Source organism: Cinclus cinclus, chromosome 19 (assembly GCF_963662255.1).
Source record: "Cinclus cinclus chromosome 19, bCinCin1.1, whole genome shotgun sequence".
NCBI lineage: Eukaryota > Metazoa > Chordata > Aves > Passeriformes > Cinclidae > Cinclus > Cinclus cinclus.
Window position 1 is genome coordinate 8867894 of NC_085064.1, and position 19595 is coordinate 8887488.

The 19595-nt window shown below is 51.7% G+C and overlaps 1 protein-coding gene across 1 annotated transcript in view; it reads left to right on the forward strand.

Annotated features, from left to right (window-relative positions):
* Window positions 1–19595, forward strand: part of WHRN (whirlin) — a 47464-nt gene that overhangs the window by 12296 nt on the left and 15573 nt on the right. The window contains exons 2-3 of the mRNA XM_062505943.1: window positions 2650–2865; window positions 12654–12779. Coding sequence (XP_062361927.1) covers window positions 2650–2865; window positions 12654–12779 — 342 coding nt within the window. The remainder of the gene's footprint in view (window positions 1–2649; window positions 2866–12653; window positions 12780–19595) is intronic.

The following is a 19595-nucleotide window of genomic DNA, read 5'->3' on the forward strand; positions in this document are numbered from 1 at the left end:
GTCCTGCCAGGCACTCCCAGCTTCTCCTCACTCCCTGTCCCCTCTTGGATGGAGCCCTGCCCCTCCAGCTGTGCAGCTGCCCCCTCCCCTCGGGCTCTCTGCTGTCCCCTTCATGCATTAAACATCTCCCTGAGCCCGAGATCCCTGCTCCTGGTGGCCCTGTCAAGGGACCTGCAGGGGGACATAAAAATCCCCGTGTAAATCTCTGGTCTCTCATCCCTGCTAGCTTCCCTGTGCCTCCAGAGAGCAGCCCTGCTGCTGTGCCTGCCCTGCCAGAGGATGACATTTGACTGGGGATAAATGGCTCTGCCAGGCTTCATCAGCCACCTCTGCCCTGTCCCCAGAGCAGCTGTGACACTCCTCAGAGCCCAGGAGCCCCTGCCTGTGCCTGGTCCCTTCTCCTGTGCCTGATCCCTGCTCTTGTGCTTCGAGGGTCTCCTGTGCGGTACAAACCCCAGAGGGTTTCCTTTGCTCCTTCTCTTCCCTGCCAGGATGGATTCTCTGAGGAAAGGAGGGAAGGGAATCCCTGTGCCACGTCCAGTCTTTCCCTAAACACCTCCGGGGATGGGCACTCCAAACCTCCCTGGGCAGCCCCTGCCAATGTTTAATCACCCTTTCCATGAGGAAATTCCTGCTGGTGTCCACCCTGAGCCTGCCCTGGCCCAGCCTGAGGCCGTTCCCTCTGCTCCTGTCCCTGTTCCCTGCAGCAGATCCCAAATCCCCCCCCGGCTGTCCCCTCCTGTCAGGGAGTTGTGCAGAGCCACAAGGTCCCCCCTGAGCCTCCTTTTCTCCAGGCTGAGCCCCTTTCCAGCTCCCTCAGCCTCTCCTGGTGCTCCAGCCCCTTCCCCAGCTCTGTTCCCTTCCCTGAACATGCTCCAGTTCTTCCCTTGCGGGGCCCAAAACTGGACACAGATACAAGAATACAATGATGTTATGCGGACTCAAAAGAGGTTTTATAGAGGTGGCTCTATTTTGGATGAACAAAGAACATTTTAGAGGGTCGTGTACCCCATCTGGCAGGGATCCCTTGCCCTGGTAGCTCTAGGGTAGGTGAGAAGGGTCCCTGCCACCCCCAGCTCACTGATTTCTGTGGAGTTCAGCCCATCCCGAGCCTGGCTGTATGGCAGCATTGGCTCAGGAAGCTGCTCTGTGCCCTGAAGCCTGGCACAGCTGCAGTGCCCATGGGAGAGTGGTCCCCTGGAGCAGGCAGAGGGCTCAGAACCTGCTCCATCCTCCCAGAGAGATCTGGGCAGGACAGAGCATGGTGAGCACCTCTGGCAGCCTAGTTGGGCTCCCAGTGCCTGCAGGGAAGGAGGAGATCCCAGCAGGGATGTGTTTGAGAGACTGAGAAGCTGCAGGAACAGGGGCTGGAGCTGGTGAGCAGCCCAAGGGGTGACGTGCTCTGCGGGTGTCCCGATGGGATGTTGGTTTTGCAGTCCTTGTGCCAGCCCTCCAGGCACATGGTGACCTTGGGAGCGTGTGACAAGTCTGCAGCCAGGCTGCTGTGTGTGATGGAGGGGCTGAGCTGGGTCTGAGCTGGATTCTCTGGGGCTCTGGCAGGGAGGGACAGGAGTGCTGCCAGGTCAGGACTGGGATCCAGCCACTGTTACTGACAGTTTTACCCTTTACTGACGAGTTGCTGGTTTTAGTTCTTCCCAGCCACAAGCCTTGCTCAGCAGCTTCTCTGCTCAGTGGGGATAGGAGACCTTGCAGGGGCAGCTCATCAGAATGATGTATACATGGGAAAAAAGCCCCAAACACCTCCCTGGTGAGAGCAGATCTGCAGTGCTGGTGCTCCTGAGGCCTCTGGAGGGATCAGCACTTAGAGCTGTCCCCAGGGAGAACTCCTCTATGTTAATTGAAGTTCCTGTGCCACCTTCTCACAGTGGAAGCCAGTGGGGCAGAGGAGCAATTGCAAACCACCTCCTCTGGGCCCCAAAGTCATCTCTGTGTGTGCTGGTTTAAGTGTGTGTAAGTATTTAGTAATTATTCCACTCATTAATTGGCTGCTTGTGCTGGAGAATTTCTGGGAGTGCTGTCAATGTTCTCTGAAGGCAGCAGGAGTTTTTCCAGTGGCAGAGATTGGAGTTGTAGGGACAGAGCTGGGGCTGAGCTAAGGCTTTTCCCACACTGCTTTTGTTTGCTGCCAGCAAGGTCATTGAGAGGCTGACATCCCTGTTCAGCCTGGAGGGGAGAAGGCTCCAAGGAGATCTTGGAGCACTTTCCAATGCCTAAAGGGGCTCTGTGAGGGCTGGAGAGGTCTTTGGATCAGTGCTGCTCTCATCCAGCACTGCTCCCTGTCCTGCTCTGGCTCCTCTCCAGAGCTGCAGAAGCTGCTCGGTCCTACCCTGGGCATGCTTCTGTCCCTCTCACCTCCCCACTTTGCTTCACTCTGCTCTTTCCCTGGCTTATGGGAAAGGTTTTCTCTGTTTCCTCAGCAGCAGCAGCTTTGCCTTTTCTCTGTTGCAGCCAGGAGAGAACAGAAAAATCCCAGCTTTTCCCACCAGCTTTTTTATGCCACTCCATCATTCAGTCGGTGGCTACAGAGGAGCTGGAGATCTTTAAGCTTCCAGAAGTGCAAAGCTGTGTCTGCCTGAAGTGCAGGTGTCCCTGTGGGCACTAACCCCTTGTCCTTGGCTTGTGTTGCAGGTGCTGAAGGGCTGCAAGAAGCTGAACCTGTCTGTGCACTCGGTGGGGCGCATCCCGGGGGGTTATGTCACCAACCACATCTACACCTGGGTGGACCCACAGGGCCGCAGCGTGTCCCCCCCCACGGGGCTGCCCCACCACCAGAACAGCTCCCTGCGCAGGGACAGCGAGAAGAGGAGCCATCTCCAGCTCCTGCAGGAGGGGGACGAGAAGAAGGTGAGCAAAGGGGGGGTCAGACACAGCCCTGGGGGACCCTTCACATGCAGGTCCCAGCCCTCGATGTTCCCCTTGTGTGATTCTCCATTGCGCTGGCCTGGCTCTCCTTTAGCGTCCTGATTTCTCCCTTGGGCTGTGGATTTCCCCCTGTCTGCCCCCAGGAGTCCTGTAGGATGGGATGGGTTGGCTTTGTTCCTCTTTGACACAGGGAGAAGCTGGGCTGGAAGGGAGGAATTGTCCATTCTGGTCTGGCAGGGAAGGTCCTTGCCAGGAGCAGCCACCAAACCAGGAGTGGGTTTTAAGGCTTTTCCAAAGAGGAGGTTGTTTGGCTGGACATTGAGGGATTGACATCCATGTCCAGCCTGGAGACAGGAAAGCTCTGGGGAGAGCTCAGAGCCCCTGCCAGTGCCTAAAGGGGCTCCAGGAGAGCTGGAGAGGGACTGGGGACAAGGGATGGAGGGACAGGACACAGGGAATGGCTCCCCACTGCCAGAGGGCAGGGATGGATGGAATTTTGGGAAGGAGTGAGGGTGGGCAGGCCCTGGCACAGGGTGCCCAGAGCAGCTGTGGCTGCCCCTGGATCCCTGGCAGTGCCCAAGGCCAGGTTGGACACTGGGGCTGGGAGCAGCCTGGGACAGTGGGAGGTGTCCCTGCTATGGCAGGGGTGGCACTGGATGAGATTTAAGGTCTCTTCTAATCTGTGTCACCTGTGCATGTGGAGGGCTGGATCTCAGGGTGCATTCCTGCCCTTCCTCCTGCAGTTCTGATCTTTCCCCTGCTGTTCCTGCGAGGCTTTCTTTGGTCTCTTGGCAGTTCTGTCTAAGTAAAAAAATACGCCCCCCCCCCCAATTCTTCTTTCATTCCTACAAATGCTCGAAATAAAACAAATTATTTTCCTTTTCCATTTGAGGAGAGGCAGCCTGAGCCAGGAGGGGCCTGAGTGAGAACTCTGGTGAGGGGAAAAAGGAGCAGGGAAGGGAATGGCTTCTGTAGTGACACCAGGGGAGTGTGGCCAGTGCTGGCCCTGGATCCTGGGCCTCTGGCAGAAGGAAACCATCAGCACATCGAATTTCCAGACCTGCCCTTTGCTGTGAGCTGCCCTCCTTTAAACAGCCCTTGGTGTAAGGGAAGCCAGCACAGGGTGCTCAAGCTGCAGTATTTGATCTTGGGGATTTGATATCTCCTCTCCCTCACACCTCCATGGCCAGCCAGGCCTGCAGAGGTGTCACAGTGCTCAGTGGAGTGAGGCACAGCTGAGGGGACAGAGGGACAGGGAACCTCATCCTGTACAAGCACGAAATGGTGTTTCCTCATTGCCACCCATGGAATATCTTAAGTACTGTCCTAGGAGTCAGCACTGCCTTCCCAGAGATACAGGATTGCTTGAAGCCTTGACTCTTTCTATCCTTTTATCCTGAAATTGCTCTGTCTGTGCCCAAAATGTCCTCAGCTCCTGGAAACGCTGTGGAAGGGTCTGTGTGTGAGCTTCCTATCTCAGCTGGAGGGAGAGAAAAATCTAATCCAGGATGAGGCAGTTTGCTGATGAAATATTCATGTGGGCCACAAGGGAGAAGGGCCTATTATTTTTATTTTAAGGAGAGGAGAAAAGCAGGCTCTGCTGGCTGGTGTCCCCCACCCCCTGCCACCCAATGTCACCTTGAGAGAGCAGCAGCAGCTCTGGGCAGCTGTGGGGAGTTGTTCCTGTGCACATCATTCCTTCAGTCCTTGCTGTGTGTGCACATGAAAGGCTCAGAAGCCTGGAGCTGAGTGTCCCCTGCCTCTGTCTCAGCCTCCTGTGGTCCTGGCCATTTGCAGAGCCCTGGGAAGATGTGCCAGCCCTGGGTGTGCTCCTGCTCATCCTGGTGTGTGCACCAAAATCTGAGCTTGTGTCCTTCCATTCCTTGGTGCTTCTCCACACAGTCAGGCAGCCCTTTGGCTTCTTCAGAGAATCCCAGACTGGTTTGGGTTGGAAAGGATCTTAAAGCTCATCCAGTCTCACCTTTGCCACAGGCAGGGACATCTCCCACCATCCCAGGCTGCTCCCAGCCCCAGTGTCCAACCTGGCCTTGGGCACTGCCAGGGATCCAGGGGCAGCCACAGCTGCTCTGGGAATTCCACCCTGTGCCAGGGCCTGCCCACCCTGCCAGGGAACAATTCCTGCCCAATATCCCACCCATCCCTGCCCTCTGGCAGCTTAAAACCATTCATTCCCCTTGTCCTCCCATTCCAGGCCCTTGGACAGAGTCTCTCTCCATCTTTCCTGGAGCTCCTTCAGGCTCTGCAAGGCCACCCTGAGCTCACCCCAAAGCTTCTCCTCTCCAGGTGAACAATCCCAGCTGTCCCAGCCTTTCCTCCCAGCAGAGCTGCTCCATCCTCTGATCCCCCTGGTGCCTCCTCTGGATCTCTCCAGGAGAGGATCACACTTTGACCCCAGGACAGGGGGCTCTGTTAACCAGGGAACAATCTGTAGCAGCTGCAGGAAGTATTTGAAGCTCTCAGTGATGGAGCTGGGATGGAGAGGGAGTGTTCAACTTTCTCCTGGCCCCACTCCTTGGTGCTACACCAGCAGGGACATTGGTCACTGCTTGAAGTGCACAAGGCTTGGAATGCGCTTTGCAGCAGCCTCCACTCGTGATTTCCCATCTGTAAGAGCTGAAAAAAAAAAAATAAAATTACTGGCTTCTACCACTCTGAAATGCTCAAGGCTGCCCAGACACCTCCATATCCAGAGGTGCCTTGCTGTGCCAGCTGGTGGTGGAAGCAACTCCCCCTGACCCAAGGCTGCTGGCAGTGAGCAGAGCCTGCTCTGGCTGGTGTTGGACAGGGCTTATTTGGAGTGACATTTTCTGCACACAGGCTGCAGGGCATGGATGAGCTGAGTCGCTGTGGCCTGAATTACTGAGCACCATGGAGGGGTGAAAACGTGTCCCAGAACAGGGGAACAACCTACCTCCAGTTTTCTCCCTTTTTATTTGTATGTGCAGATTTATGGGTAGCTACAGATATATAATTAACTGCTGAAAGTGGGATTATTCTGTTCACAAAGAATGAAAATAAATGCAGCACATCCCTGGTTAATTCAGCCCAGTCAACCAGAACTGACAGGCACCAAGGCCTGTTTGATTTGTGGGTGGTTTTACATTCTGAGGGGAAAATTGGTTATTTTTTTTTTATCCCACTCTCTCCTATTTCTAATCGATCTGAATGTCCTGGAATAAATGTGCCAAAGCTTTCAAACAGGCAGGGTTTGGGGAAGCACAGCAGAACTGCTCCAGCCCTGCAGCAGGATGTGAATCCACTGCCACAGCTCAGCATAACTGCAACACCTCTGGAGTCAAAGGGATATTTCTAGCTTTCCCAAGGTTAAATTCAAGGCTGCTGGAGGCATCTGGCATTCTTCAGGCAGTAGAAATATCCATGTCTGAATGCCTCTTCCTCTAGCACATCTGCATGCCTGGAAGGATGGGTTTGACACTGAGTTTAAGGAGTTGGTTATCCTGAGGCAGAAGGATTTGTTATCCAAAGGCTTGAAATGGAAACCAGCACTGTGAGGTGTGTGATGGTGTAACTGATCCATCCAGGGATCTGTGGGATGATCCAGGTGGGATGAGGTGTGGAACAGGGTGGCTTTGGGCAGTGTGGTTCAGCTCCAAAGGCAGTGATCCCAGCCTGTGGCTTTGTCCCTATTTCCTGTGGACACTGGGATTCCTTCACTTCCAGCTGTGCAAGGGTCCCCACCAAAGGATTTGGGGATTGGCTTTCCCTATCCACTTCCAGGCAGAATCCAGCCTGCCCTGAGCTCAGGTCAGAGGCTGTTCTGGGGGAGCACAGGGGGTGCTGAGATCTGGGCCAGGTTTTTGGTGTAGACCTGACTTCCCACGAGTGATGGCACTGGGGAAGGGAGGTGAGGATTAAGGGAATGTTGGGCTGAAGGAGCTGCTGGCAGGTTCAGCCTGTGATTGTGCAAGGTGTTCCAGACCCTTGTTTTCCATGGCTGTGCTGTATGTGGCAGGTGCTAATTTCCCAAATTTAGCATTTTTCTGTAGTTGTAATTGGTGACTCGAGTGTCTCATCAGAGCAGGTGGAGTCACCAGTGGTCAGGAAGTGTGAAAGGAGGGGTTTGCAATAGTGCAAAGCTCTGGCAATGTTGCTGGAGCCAGGTCAGACAGAACAGGAGGTGACAGCCCCCATCCCGCGATGTCACTGCCTGCTGGAAAGCTGGAACCTGCTTCCCGTGCTCACCTTCTGCTTCAGAGCACTTGGATTTTTATAGTCTGTCCAGGCTTAGAGTCCCCTGGATTTGTCACAGCGGCAGCTAGAGCCATTTGTGCCATGAATTGTCATTGATGGACTTCTGGGATTGACAGCTTATTTCATTAAAAGCACTTTGGAAAGCCTTAGACAGTGAAAACTCGGAGGTGCTGCTGAGATGGGAGGAAGATGAAGTGTGCAAAGCACTCTGGCAGTGCTGGGCTGCGAGTTCTCTGAGAAGCACCATTCCATCAGCTGAATTGGTGCCTTAATGTGTTTATTGCCAGGGGAGCTGCTTATTCTTGGTGCAGCAGAAGAAAGAAAACATAATAGAGTGTGAACATCTCCTCGGCTTCAGGCAATTCTGGAGCCAAAAGTAGCAGTAATTATTATTAAAAAAAAATAAAATATCTGTGCTAATATTGCATGGCTTGAATGTTTGAGACACTGCTGGTGACTACTTGAGCATGAAGGATAAGAGATGCAGAAGAGGGAAGGAAGGATTTCTTGCTATTAGTTTGTAATGACATTTGCAGTGTGGCTGATCCAGCTCCCCACATCTCTCGCTGTTTACTTGCTCTGACCTTGCTGGGCTTTGATTTTGTTTACAGCTTTAAGGAAATCCAGGCTCGTGGGGGGCTGGCTTAGTTCCCTGTGGGACTGGAATATGGGATGTGAGTCACTGGTGCACTAGTGTGCTGGAGATTGATGGCATGGACTGATTTGGGTTGGAAAGGACATTTAAATCCCATCTAATCCAACCCCCTGCAGTTAGTGGGGGCATCTTCAGCTACAGCAGGTTGTCCTGAGCCTCATCCCACCTGGCTTTCAGTGTTTCCAGGAGTCATCCTTGTGCCTCGGGCATTCTGTAGCCCCTGTCCCAGCAGACTTAGGAGAAAATGCCCTTTGTGTCACACCCCAGCCCACCCTGAGGGACAGCAGTTCCACCTCTTGGTTGTTTCAGGCACTTTAAGTAGGAAAAGCACCCCAAAGTGGCAATTAGTGTGTGAGCCAAGCCCTGCCCTGTGGGGAGGCAGCGCTGGGCTCACCAGGAGCTGGACTGAGGTTTAGGATGGCCCAGGACTCAGTCTGGTCACTGTCCCTGTGCTCTGGTGTCACCTCTCAGCCCTGCGAGCTGCTCCCTGTCCCCAGTGCTGGGTACTGGGTGGCAGCCCAAGTCCTGCTGTGGCCTTTGGGAGCTGCCCGGAGCAGGGGGTGACACTGGGACAGCTCTGATGGCCCCAGCTGCTCCCAGGACTCAGAGGATGGCTGGCAGGCAGCTCTGCCTCCCCACACTCGCTGTGTGCAGATGTCTAGACACAAACTGTGGGGTTTCCTTGGGAAGCAGGAGGACGAGGAGGATGAGCCCTGCGAGGCTCCCGAGGCGCTGTTTGTGCTGTGTGGCAGCAGTAATGGCTTGGAAATAGCTGCCAGCATGGCTGAAACCTCCTCAGCCACACAGCTGCGTGCTGAGCCAGACTGGGGCAGGCTAATTCCTTCTGAAAAGCCTTTTTCTAATGACAAAATTGAATCTGTCAACAGGTAATTCCATAAACCTAGAGAGAAGAAATCCTGTGCAGGAATCAGCAAGTGCCTCACTGATGATGGCGTTTTTTCCTTCCTTTCCTGATGTAGGAGATGGCAGATGTTTCAGCGCCGAAACAGAAATTAAAACTGTGACCTTGGACTTCCAAATGTTTCTGAGTGATGCACGCAGGAGTCAATTTGGGCTGGGCACAGCCTGGGAATGGCTTGGGGAAGGAGGTGGGGACTGGGCAGTGACAGTGCTGTGGGAATGCCTGGCAAGGTGTGGGGGTGACCTTGCTTGGATGTTACTGTGCCTCCAGGACCTAAAGGGGCTCCAGGAGAGCTGGAGAAGAACTGGGGACAAGGGATGGAGGGACAGGACACAGAGAACAACTTTAAGCTGAAGAGATGGGATACTGGGAAGAAATCCTTCCCTGTGAGGGCAGTGAGGCCCTGGCACAGGGTGCCCAGAGCAGCTGTGGCTGCCCCTGGATCCCTGGCAGTGCCCAAGGCCAGGTTGGACATTGGGGCTGGGAGCAGCCTGGGACAGTGGGAGGGGTCCCTGCCCATGGCAGGGGTGGGATGGGATGGGATGGGATGGGATGGGATGGGATGGGATGGGATGGGATGGGATGGGATGGGATGGGATGGGATGGGATGGGCTTGGCTTTAAGGTCCTTTCCCACCCAAACCAATGTATTATCTGTGATATCCTCAGTTTCCCCCACAGAACAGCTGCCCTTGTTTGCTTCCTGGTTTAGGGTGGTATCAGGACAGTCTGGATTTAGGAGCTCAGAGTGATCCCAGCTCTCCCTGAAGAGTGTCACAATTTCTCACCCTGAGGGAGCTTCAGCTAGGGGTGGGGAGTAGAAGCATAAAGTGGAAATGGAACCAAAATGCCCTCTTTGGGCCAAATCTGAGCCCTGGAGTGTTAATCACACGTGTGCCAGCCTGAGTGGAAGAGCCCAAGCAGAAGGGCTTGAATGGGAATGCTGTGTTGAGGGTGTTTCCAGAGGGGCCCTGGATCACCACTGTCCCCTGGGAACCACTGGGAACATCAGCTTGGTCACAGGTTTAGCCCCCTTGTGCTTCAGTGTCACCCAGAGGCACGTGTGGGCTGTGGGGCCAGGCTGGCAGGAGTGTGACAATGCTGTGCCTGGGACAGCCAGCACGGCAGGGCACTCCTCCTGTCACCACCCCTGTGCTGTGCCCGTCACTGGAGAGAGACCCTTGGGAAGGAGAGTGCATGGAGTGGCTCAGCCTTTGCTTCATCCTGGCAATCAGCTTATCCCACAGCTCCTGTGATGTCTTGGGATTTTTGCTTTTACATTTTTCATATTTTTGTAACCCTGCAATTCTTTGGTGTTTAACTCTAAACTCCATACCCAGTGTGAGCTGCTGCTTTCCCATTTTGGGCAGACACAACAATTCCTCTCCAGGCTGGGAATCAAGGACCCCTCACTGCCTCAGGTCCAGAGATGGAAACAAAAGTGAGTTTTGGGGGGAGCAGATTTGGGGTAAATGACTTCATTACCTGAAGCTGTAATTGGAAGATTAACCCCCAATGTGCAAATGGAGCAAACTTATAAAAGTGTGAAAACCTGTGACCCATTGTCCATTTGGGGTGTAGCCCCTGGGGGGCTTTGTCTGCCCAAAATGTACCCGAAGGCCCTTCCATAAATAGAACTGCTTTTTATTGCCTTGATTTTGTCTGGCCTCTCTTTTTAGGTAACCCAAAGAGGCATCACCTTCCCTCCCCACTGAGTGCCTGCCAGCATTCTCTCCCTTCCCAATCATTCCCAAAATCTTCAGCGTGTCCACGAGCTGGATGCTCCCTGGTTGTTCCCTGGTCTCTACCACGCTGTTCCTGGCAGTTCCTGCTGCAGGGTTCATTCAGGGAGCTGTAGCTATTAGCTGATTAAGAGATGCAATTAAGCCCTCAGCAACCCAACTTTCTGGGCTGTCAGCAGCGATGTATTTTCCAGGAGTGCTGAGGTTTTTCCACACGGTTCCTGTGGGTTTTCTGGTTTTTGTGGCTCCAAGATTTCTGCATCCGTGGCTTTCCTGCCTCTGGAAGTGCAGGTTTGCCCGGTGCAGGGGTGAAGAGAGCAGCTCACGTGGCAGCACCTCAGGAGCAGAGGGACAGGGGGTATTTCTTACTCCATCTGATGCTCTCCCCGTGTGGGGGGAGCAGCTTCTCAGCTTACCAGGATCGTGTTAAAGGGAAATGGAAATGTCTGCATGCGGAGCTGCCCCTCCTGGTGCTAACCCCAGCACATATAAATGTCATTCAGGGACTTACAGAGGGAATTGTCTCATTCCTAGTCTATTCTGACATGATCTGTGATTCCAGGCACCTTGCTGCATTTCTCCTACTTGTATTTTTCCCAAGCTGGAGAATTTTTGAGAGGCACAGCCACAGTGGGGTGAAAAACTTACAGCAGATGCCACCAGACCGATTGGTAGGTAACAGCATTTCAGAAAAGTTGAACGTTTTCCTAATTTTCAGAAGCACTCAGTGAAGTGTTCTGTGGTCCAGAGCAAGGTTTCCCTGTGAAGAGAAAACTAAACTGCCCTTGGATGTGGAGGCAGCTGCTCCTTTGGGTGGGTTCAGTGCCCACCTCGTCTCTCCAGCCTGTCTGTAATTCCTTCATAATCCTTCAATGCTAAAATTGTTTCCAGCACTTTCTGCCCTTTAAAGCAGGGCAAGGAAGCCCAGGAAACATCAGGTTTTTCAGAGATGGATGCTGGTACAGATAGTTGATGTCTTACAGTTCTCATTCCAGCTTTGCATCCATTTCTCCAAATCCAAAATTTGGAGCCTTAGATGCATTTGTGTCCTGCTGCTGATTTCTTTGTTTCTATCACCAAGATAGAAAATGGGTTTTCAATAGCAGCCACTCTTAAGATTGGCCTGAACTCCCTCTGTGGTGCCGTGTCCTCTAGAAAGATGGATTAATTACTGACTTGAAGCTGGGAATTATTTTTCCATCCAGGTAAATGTGCAAGATTTTGGTTTGACTGCAGCAAAGGTGTTTAAATATAAAAGCTCTTCACAAACAGCTTGTTTCTGGTTGTTTCTGTCAGTGTGAAACACATTTTGGCTTTTCTCATTTGTTTTTATTCCTGCTGTCTGCTTTTCTCCAGAAGTGACTCAAAACTTGGGAGCAAAGCAAAAAAATAACCCTGGAGTTATTCATTTAGAAAGTGTCACGCAGCGAGTGAACAAAGGCCATTTTAAATGGAGAGTCCTCGAGGGAGCTGAGCACAGGCTTGCTCATGCACTCCAAATTCCCACCTGCACATCCTAATATTGTCAGGCCCTGCGAGGAGGAGAGGGTGGATGAAGGCAGATGGAAGCTGGGTTTGCAAATCAGCATTTGGTGGGGAGAACATCTGTCCAGGTGCTGCCTGGCAGGTTGTGGGAAATATGAAATGTCTTCTGCAATATGTGCTGGATCTATGGAAAGTTTTTAATTGGAGATAATCAGGCACATGGCTGGGAGGAGGAGCCCCTGTGGGGTTTGTCCTGTGGGGAGTGCCCGGGGTGGCCCTGCACAGTCAGCACTGCACGGGGAAGGGCACAGGGCTGGAGCTGGGCTCCTGCCCAGTCTGGGAGCATGGCTCTGTTTGCACGGGCAGGAATGCCAGAGGGGGAATTTGCAGCCAGTGCTGGCTGGCACCACCCCACTGGTGCTCGTGGGGTTTTGGGGGTTGCTCTCAGCTCAGTCTCTACCCCAGGAAGGCACCTGTGAAAGGAGAGAGTGGAAAACTGCTGTGGATCAGCTGATTTGTGGCTGAAAATCCACCCACATGTGCTGCCCCTCATGTAGCTGAGCCTCTCAGCCCCCAGAGCTTTTCCTCCTGGTGTTCCCATTGCCTCCTCCATCCCACAGGAGCTGCTGTCCAGCCCAGGGACGCGGCAGAGCTGTGGCTCTGTGGCTGAGTCCCACCTCTGTTTTGGGAAGCACTTGGACACCACATAAAATTCTCTTCCTGTTCCTCTACAGGTGAATCTGGTCCTGAATGAAGGGAAATCCCTGGGCCTCATGATCCGAGGAGGGGCAGAATATTCCCTGGGCATCTACATCACGGGTGTGGACAAGGGCTCCGAGGCAGAGAGCACTGGCTTGAAGGTGAGAGTGATCCCAGAGAGGGTGGGAGGTGACACAGGAATGTGTCCAGGTGGGTTTGGGATGTCTCCAGAGAGGGAGACTTCACACCACTCCTGGACAGCTGTTCCAGAGCTCTGCCACCCTCCATGGAAAGAATTTCTTCCTCATGTTGTGGAACCTCTTAATTTTTTATGGCCATTGGTTCTCTGTCACTGAAAAGCCTCTGTCACCATCCTCTGACACCCCTTGGAGTTATTTATATGGATTGATGGGATCCCCTCAGTCCTATCTTCTCCAGACAAATCAGCTCCTACAGTCTCCTCATCAGAAAGTCCTTCTCACCTGATGTCTTAAGATTTTAGCCTTTCTATTTTTCAGATCCTGTACTGCATTAGTGTATAACTCTAAACTCCATATAAAGTGTTAGTTAACTGTCTCCACATTTTGGTCAGACAAAACAATTCCTCTGTGCTTGAGGTGCAAGGACACGCTACTGCCTCAGGCCCCAAAAGTATAAACAAAAGTGAATTGGGAATGAGGGGGAGCAAACTGGGGGTAAATGACTTTGTTACCCGAAGCTGTAATTGGAGGATTAACCCCTGATATGTAAATGGACCAAATTTATAATTGTCTGAAAAACTCTTGACCACCATCCATCTTGTGTGTAGTCTCTGGGAAGCTTTGAGTGCCCAAGGTGTAGCTACTGAAAGCCTTTAATAAATACCTGCTTTTATTATCTTAATCTGGTCTAGCCTCTGATCTAGGGAGCCACTCCAGGGTATCACACCTCCCTGAGCTGACAGGGAAGAGATTTCCATTAAAGATCTTGGTCCTGTGCCTTCTTCCTGCATCTCTCCTCCAAAGCCATTGGGTTTGGAGGCAGAACTGTGCACCAGGTGCTCCCAGCTCTCAGCTGGGATGTGCTGGCTCCTCCTGCAGCACTGGCATGCACAGGATCACCCTCGAGATAGTGATGTCTTAAGAACCTATAAATGAAACACACCTTTGAGATAATGTTAGTAAAGGAGGTGATATAAGAGCTGGTATTTATTGGAGGCCTCCAGGGACAAGTATGGAAAATATCCACAAAATCCCCCCATGGGGTGAGCACAGTTTTGCAAGTTTAGCAAATTAGCATAATTGACAACAAACAGCAATTAGGAGCACAAGTGGTGGTGCAATTTCCTCCCTGTTCGAGCCCCTTCTGAATCCTCCCCCATCAGGTGGAACTGAACTTTGTTGATGAAAATGTGTCTCAGAGAGTTGGATTTTGGCCTTGGTTCTCCCAGGGAGAACCAAGATGGGATGGGGGTTTTGGAATGTGTTTTGTCTTTCTGCCTATCAGGGCAGGGAAAAGCACTGGGAAAACAAAGTAGGAATGCAGGAATAGGCTCAAGAGCTCCAAATACATGTGTAAGGAATACAGAGCATATAGAAAAGAAAAAGACAAAAATCATTAGGCATCAATAGAGCAAGGGCTGATCCATCAGCAGGCTGGCTCAGGGACCTTGGCTGATCCACACTCAGACAGGTTCCTGAGGGATGCTCTGGGGCTGGGCTGGGCAGAGCTGCCTGCAGAGCTCTTGTGAAGGGAGATGTGCACCTCACTGACCCCAGCACGTGCACACATCACCTCTGAGCTGCTCCAGCCTTCACTGCAGATCCCACACAGTGTTCCCTTCTCTGATCACAGCTGATCCTGGAGGGGACGTCTGGGGTTAGCATTGTGTGTGTTCTTCAGTGGAATAAGTTGGAAAAGAACAGTTGGATGTATCTCTGTGCCAGGCAGGAATGGGGCACGTTTGACACTCAGACTCCTCAGGCTGGATCAATTTACTCCAGTCACTGTTTCTTTTCTGGTGTGTTTTACCCTCTAAATGACCCAACTCCCCGCAATGACACCCAATCACTGCTTCCTCCAGTGCAATCTCTTGGGCTCTGAGGATCAGTTCTTTCCTATTCCTTATGTCAGTTGAGATGTGATGCATGCTAAACTCTGAAATGTTCTCCCAGTTGCCTGGACTGGTGCTGGGCTGCTGAGGATGAGGGGTGATCTGACCCCCTGTTTGTGCAGTGAGGCATTTCTTGGACTCACTGATCCTAAAGGTCTTTTCCACCCTAAAGGATTCTGTGATTTCCCCATTGCTCAGCCCTTGGCTGTTTAGGGCTAAGCCTTAGCTTTGCTCAGTCACTTAAAGTCACTTAAATCTGCCAAGGCTGGCAGCACGAGCTGAGGACAGCAGGTGGAGAGGGCTGGGACAGACACGGTCCTGTCCCTCAAGTTGCTGTGGCACTGAGGTCACCACAGTTCCCTTTATAGCCAAGGAGACTTTTAGGGACAATGCACTTTTAGGGACAATCCACTGCTGAGCTATCCTGAGCACTGCAGGCTCCTTTTTCCCTTTGTGCCACAGAATAAAAGTGCTGCTCTTGGAGGTTTGGATCAACCCAAGTTTAAATCTCTCTCAGGTCCTAAGCAGAGAAATGGACCCTGAGCCATAAGGGCATCCCTGGGGCATGGGGCAGGGAGCTGTAGGAGCATCCTAGAGATGGCAGAATGCTTTTCAGGCTGCAGAAATGCTGCTGGAAGCTCCCTGCAGAACCCCAGAGTGCAGGATGTTCCTCTGGGCTGGCACCTCTGCCCACAGCCCTGGCTGTGTCCCGGCTGTGTCCCAGGGATGTTGGTGGCTTCATCAGCGAGAGGGACGGTGCTCTGGGGCACAGGATTTCAAGGCAGGGACAAGAAGAGGCACAGGACAGTTTGTTTGTGCTTGGTAGAGCTGGAAGGGGTGGGACTGGCTGGAGCTGCCATGGGTGACCTTGCTGACACCAGTGTGTTGGTCCCCTGTGCCAGGGTCAGGATCCATCCCCTAAACCCCCGGGAAGTTTAAATACAGGATAAGAAAGAAGAAGCTACATTGTTTTCCGAGGTGTTTTTTCTGTTTGATTCTGCGTTGTTCCAAACCCCTGGTTTTGCTGTGCAGGGAAAATCGCTGCTTTCCTTTCTTTAGCATCCCCCTGGCAGTGAGCTCAGCAGAGGAGATGTCACAGGGCCAGTCCCAACAGCAGAACACATGCCTGAATCCCTCCATCCTCATCCCAAGCCTGCTTGGAATGCCAGGAAATAACCACACTCAGCACCCAGAGCAGTGCCAGTTCCCTGTCCCTGTCCCCCAGGTCCTGCCACTGTTGTTTGCACACCTGAGCCTCTACTGGTTGATTCTGGAGATCTTCCCCTCACTGCTCTGCTCCCCAGGCAGTGATTTGTGTGTCCAGCAGGCTCGTGCTGTGCTCAGTGTCAGGCTTGGTATGATTTGAGATCCTCACTGGCGCTTCCCACCCTGATTTGTGTATGCTATGGGCTGTAAATTCAGTGCTGCCTAGAGGTTTGGAGGTAAAAAAGACCTTTTATGCCCTGCTGTTAGACATGGTTGGGTGTAGATTGCTGCTCCAGGTGGTGCTGGAAGGGATGTGATGCCACAAGGAAGCAAGAACTAGTGGATAAATGTGATTTCCAGGTAATTTGTTGCTCTCTAATGGAAATATTGTGGGTTTGCTCAGTGTGGGCTCAGTGTGGGAAGGTTCCTGCTGGCTTCTCAGGAGTGGATCCTTCTGTGGGGTTTGCTGCTTTCACTGAGTTTGTTACCAGAATTGACCTGATTCTGAGGTGATGTTTAGATGACACACAAGGTAGAAATCCTTCCCTGGCAGGGTGGGCAGGCCCTGGCACAGGGTGGAATTCCCAGAGCAGCTGTGGTTGCCCCTGGATCCCTGGCAGTGCCCAAGGCCAGGTTGGACACTGGGGCTGGAGCAGCCTGGGACAGTGGGAGGTGTCCCTGCCCATGGCAGAGGGTGGCACTGGATGAGATTTAAAGTCCCTTTTAACCCAAACCCATCTGTAATTTTGCTGGACATTTCATTTTCACCTCCTTGTATCCATGGCACCAAATCAGAATTTGGACTATTTTAATAACTAAAATAAATAATTAATGTTTTACACCTCCCTTAAATTTTGATCGAAAGGCAAACAAAAGGAACTGAAAGCCAGGCGAAACCAAGGAAGCTTCTCTGAAGCCCAGAAACTTTTGCCAGCTCCAGAAACGGCGACCAAGGTCCTGAGCTGAAGGTCCCAGAGGAGCTCCAGCCCTGCTGATGCTGGTTCAGGTGCTGCTGTTCTGCTCCCTCAGCAGGCAGAATTCCAACAGGAACCAGGCTGGATCTCTGCAGTCAGTCAATAACTAAATATTCATAGTCTTGGCCTTGGCCTTCTTGATGTTTATTCATTCATGGAACTTCTGACAATGTGTTCTTCGTGCACGTTTTGAAATCTGCTGCCTCCGAGGAAGTTGTGAGAGTGAAAAAGTGGGGGTTAGCAGAGGGCTGCAGAGGAGGGAGGTGAGTCAGCCTTGTCTGCTTTCAGCTTCTGTCCTTCCTGCCTCCTTCCTGACGTTCCCAGCAGGGCCCGGCACGAGCTGAGCTCCTGATGCTGTTCCTGGCTCTACTGGCCCTGATTTCTTCCTTGCTCATTTTTCCTGGTGCTGTATTTTGTCAGGACTGGGGTTCTTTTTCCTCCTTAAGCCGTTTTTGTTTTCTCTCCTTGACCTTTAAATCAGAAATAGCAGATTCCAGAGAGCTTGCTTTGTGCAAACAACTCAATATTGAGTTCCCAGAACGAGGGCTGGGGTGAAAAGGGCTGCCACCATCTATATTTATCCAGATATGAGAGGAGAGGGAAAGGGAGACTGTAAATAGGAAGAGCTGAATGATTTTACATCATCAGTGGCTGTCATAGAACAAAGAATAATTTAAGCTGAAGATCTCCAAGATCATTGTGTCCAACCATTCCTCCAGCACTGCCAAGGCCACCACTGACCCATGTCCCCAGGTGCCACATCCACATGGCTTTGAAATCCCTCCAGGGGTGGGGACACCACCACTGCCCTGGGAAGTCTATGCTGGACAAGGTTTTTCCTTATTTTCCTTATATCCACCCTGAGCCTGCCCTGGCCCAGCCTGAGGCCATTCCCTCTCCTCCTGTCCCTGTTCCCTGCAGCAGATCCCAAATCCCCCTGGCTGTCCCCTCCTGTCAGGGAGTTGTGCAGAGCCATAAGGTCCCCCCTGAGCCTCCTTTTCTCCAGGCTGAGCCCCTTTCCAGCTCCCTCAGCCTCTCCTGGTGCTCCAGCCCCTTCCCCAGCTCTGTTCCCTTCCCTGGACACAATTTGGTGTCATCTGCAAACTCCCTGGGGGTGCCCTCAAGCCCCTCATCCCAAAGCCACCCCTTGAAAGCTGCATTGAGCTTTGAGGTCTGGCCACAGATAAATATCCTGGAAAAGAGAAGATTAAGTAAAAGCCTTGTGGCTCCCTCAGAGTTTGGGAATGAGCTGCAAAGTGAGAAAGTCACTGAGGAGGTTTGTGGTTGTGGTACCCAAGATGTAACATTTCTCCTGGTCCTTCCAATGGTGTCACCTTGATGGGGACAGAAATCTCCTCTCCTGGGGGACCACCAAAAACCTCCCCCACAACCACAGCCACCCCCAGAGAGCCCCTTCCCTCCCTGGGCTTTCCTGTCCCCTCTTTGTCTGCGCTGTTCCTGCTCTTTGGGCTGCAGTGTTTGGGGAAAGGACCCATTTCAGACAGCCATGGCCCCCCCCATTCCCTGTCCTGCTCCCAGGTCTGTCCTGGATCCTTCCCACAGGCTCTGTTGGACTTGGATCATCTGCCCTGACCCCTTTCCCTCCTGGAGATGCTGAGCACTTCCTTATTTACTGTGAGCCTTAATTTGGTCACTTCCAAATTGATCCATACATTTTCCTGCCCATGTCTTTAATTTCTTTTGATAATTATTTGTGCTGGAGAGAGGCTCCTTCTACTTTAATGGTATTTCCAGTGTCATTTAGCCTCTGCTGGAACTTTATTGGCATTAAACAGGACTGGTGCCAGTGCCAACCCATTTGGCATCCCTTTGGCATATTCCAGCTTGGTGTCATTTAACCTTAACTCACATTTAAAATCTCTTGCCTATTTTTCTATCTGTGTGATTGAATTTCTTCCAGAGACAATTCTGATCATTTTTAAGAGACTTTAGGTGCTCAGAACCCTTGTCTGGAGCACATTAAGTTTCTCTTGATTGTACCTCCCCTTGCCCACTGTCTCCAGAAGGAGAAGGAGCCAGGGCTGTCATCGAGGTGTTATTTCTCAGCTCTCTTCTTGTCATGGTCTGTCACCTTTTGCATGTCATGTTCAGCCCCTGCATTTCAGACTACAGTTTTCCCTAGGAAGTGAGAGTAATCCCCATTTTCAGAGGTGTTCAAGCATTCAGCACATCCTGGGTAGCCACCCACCATTAGCTGAGCACAACTGAAAAGCAGTTCCTGAAATATCCAGGGCAATAATTTTCCTGTGTTTTATTATAACTTTTTATGTCTTATTATCACTTCTTTTATTCCATGCCAGTTTGAAACTGTGAATACAGCAAATCATTTCTCATGGTCAGCTTTTGTTTTAGTAGATGGTTCTTTTGCATCTCTGCATTTTTTTTTTTTGTTGCTTTCCCACTTGTCCTTGACTTTGGGGGGAAACATATAATTATTATCTGTGTTAATTAACAAAAAATCCAGGGCCCCTCTGGTCTCCCTGATGTGAGAGCAGATAAGACTCCTCTTGGTTCACTCTTAAGAGGAGAAATTAAAGAAAGATTATTAAACCTGTATAACTGTTCTGAACCAAAAAATCATGAAAATTTAATCCCTAGTATGGAAAACCATTACAGATACATAATTGCAAGAAAGCTGCCTAATCAAATTTGGATTTTTATTGTTTTGGTGCTGCAGTGGACTC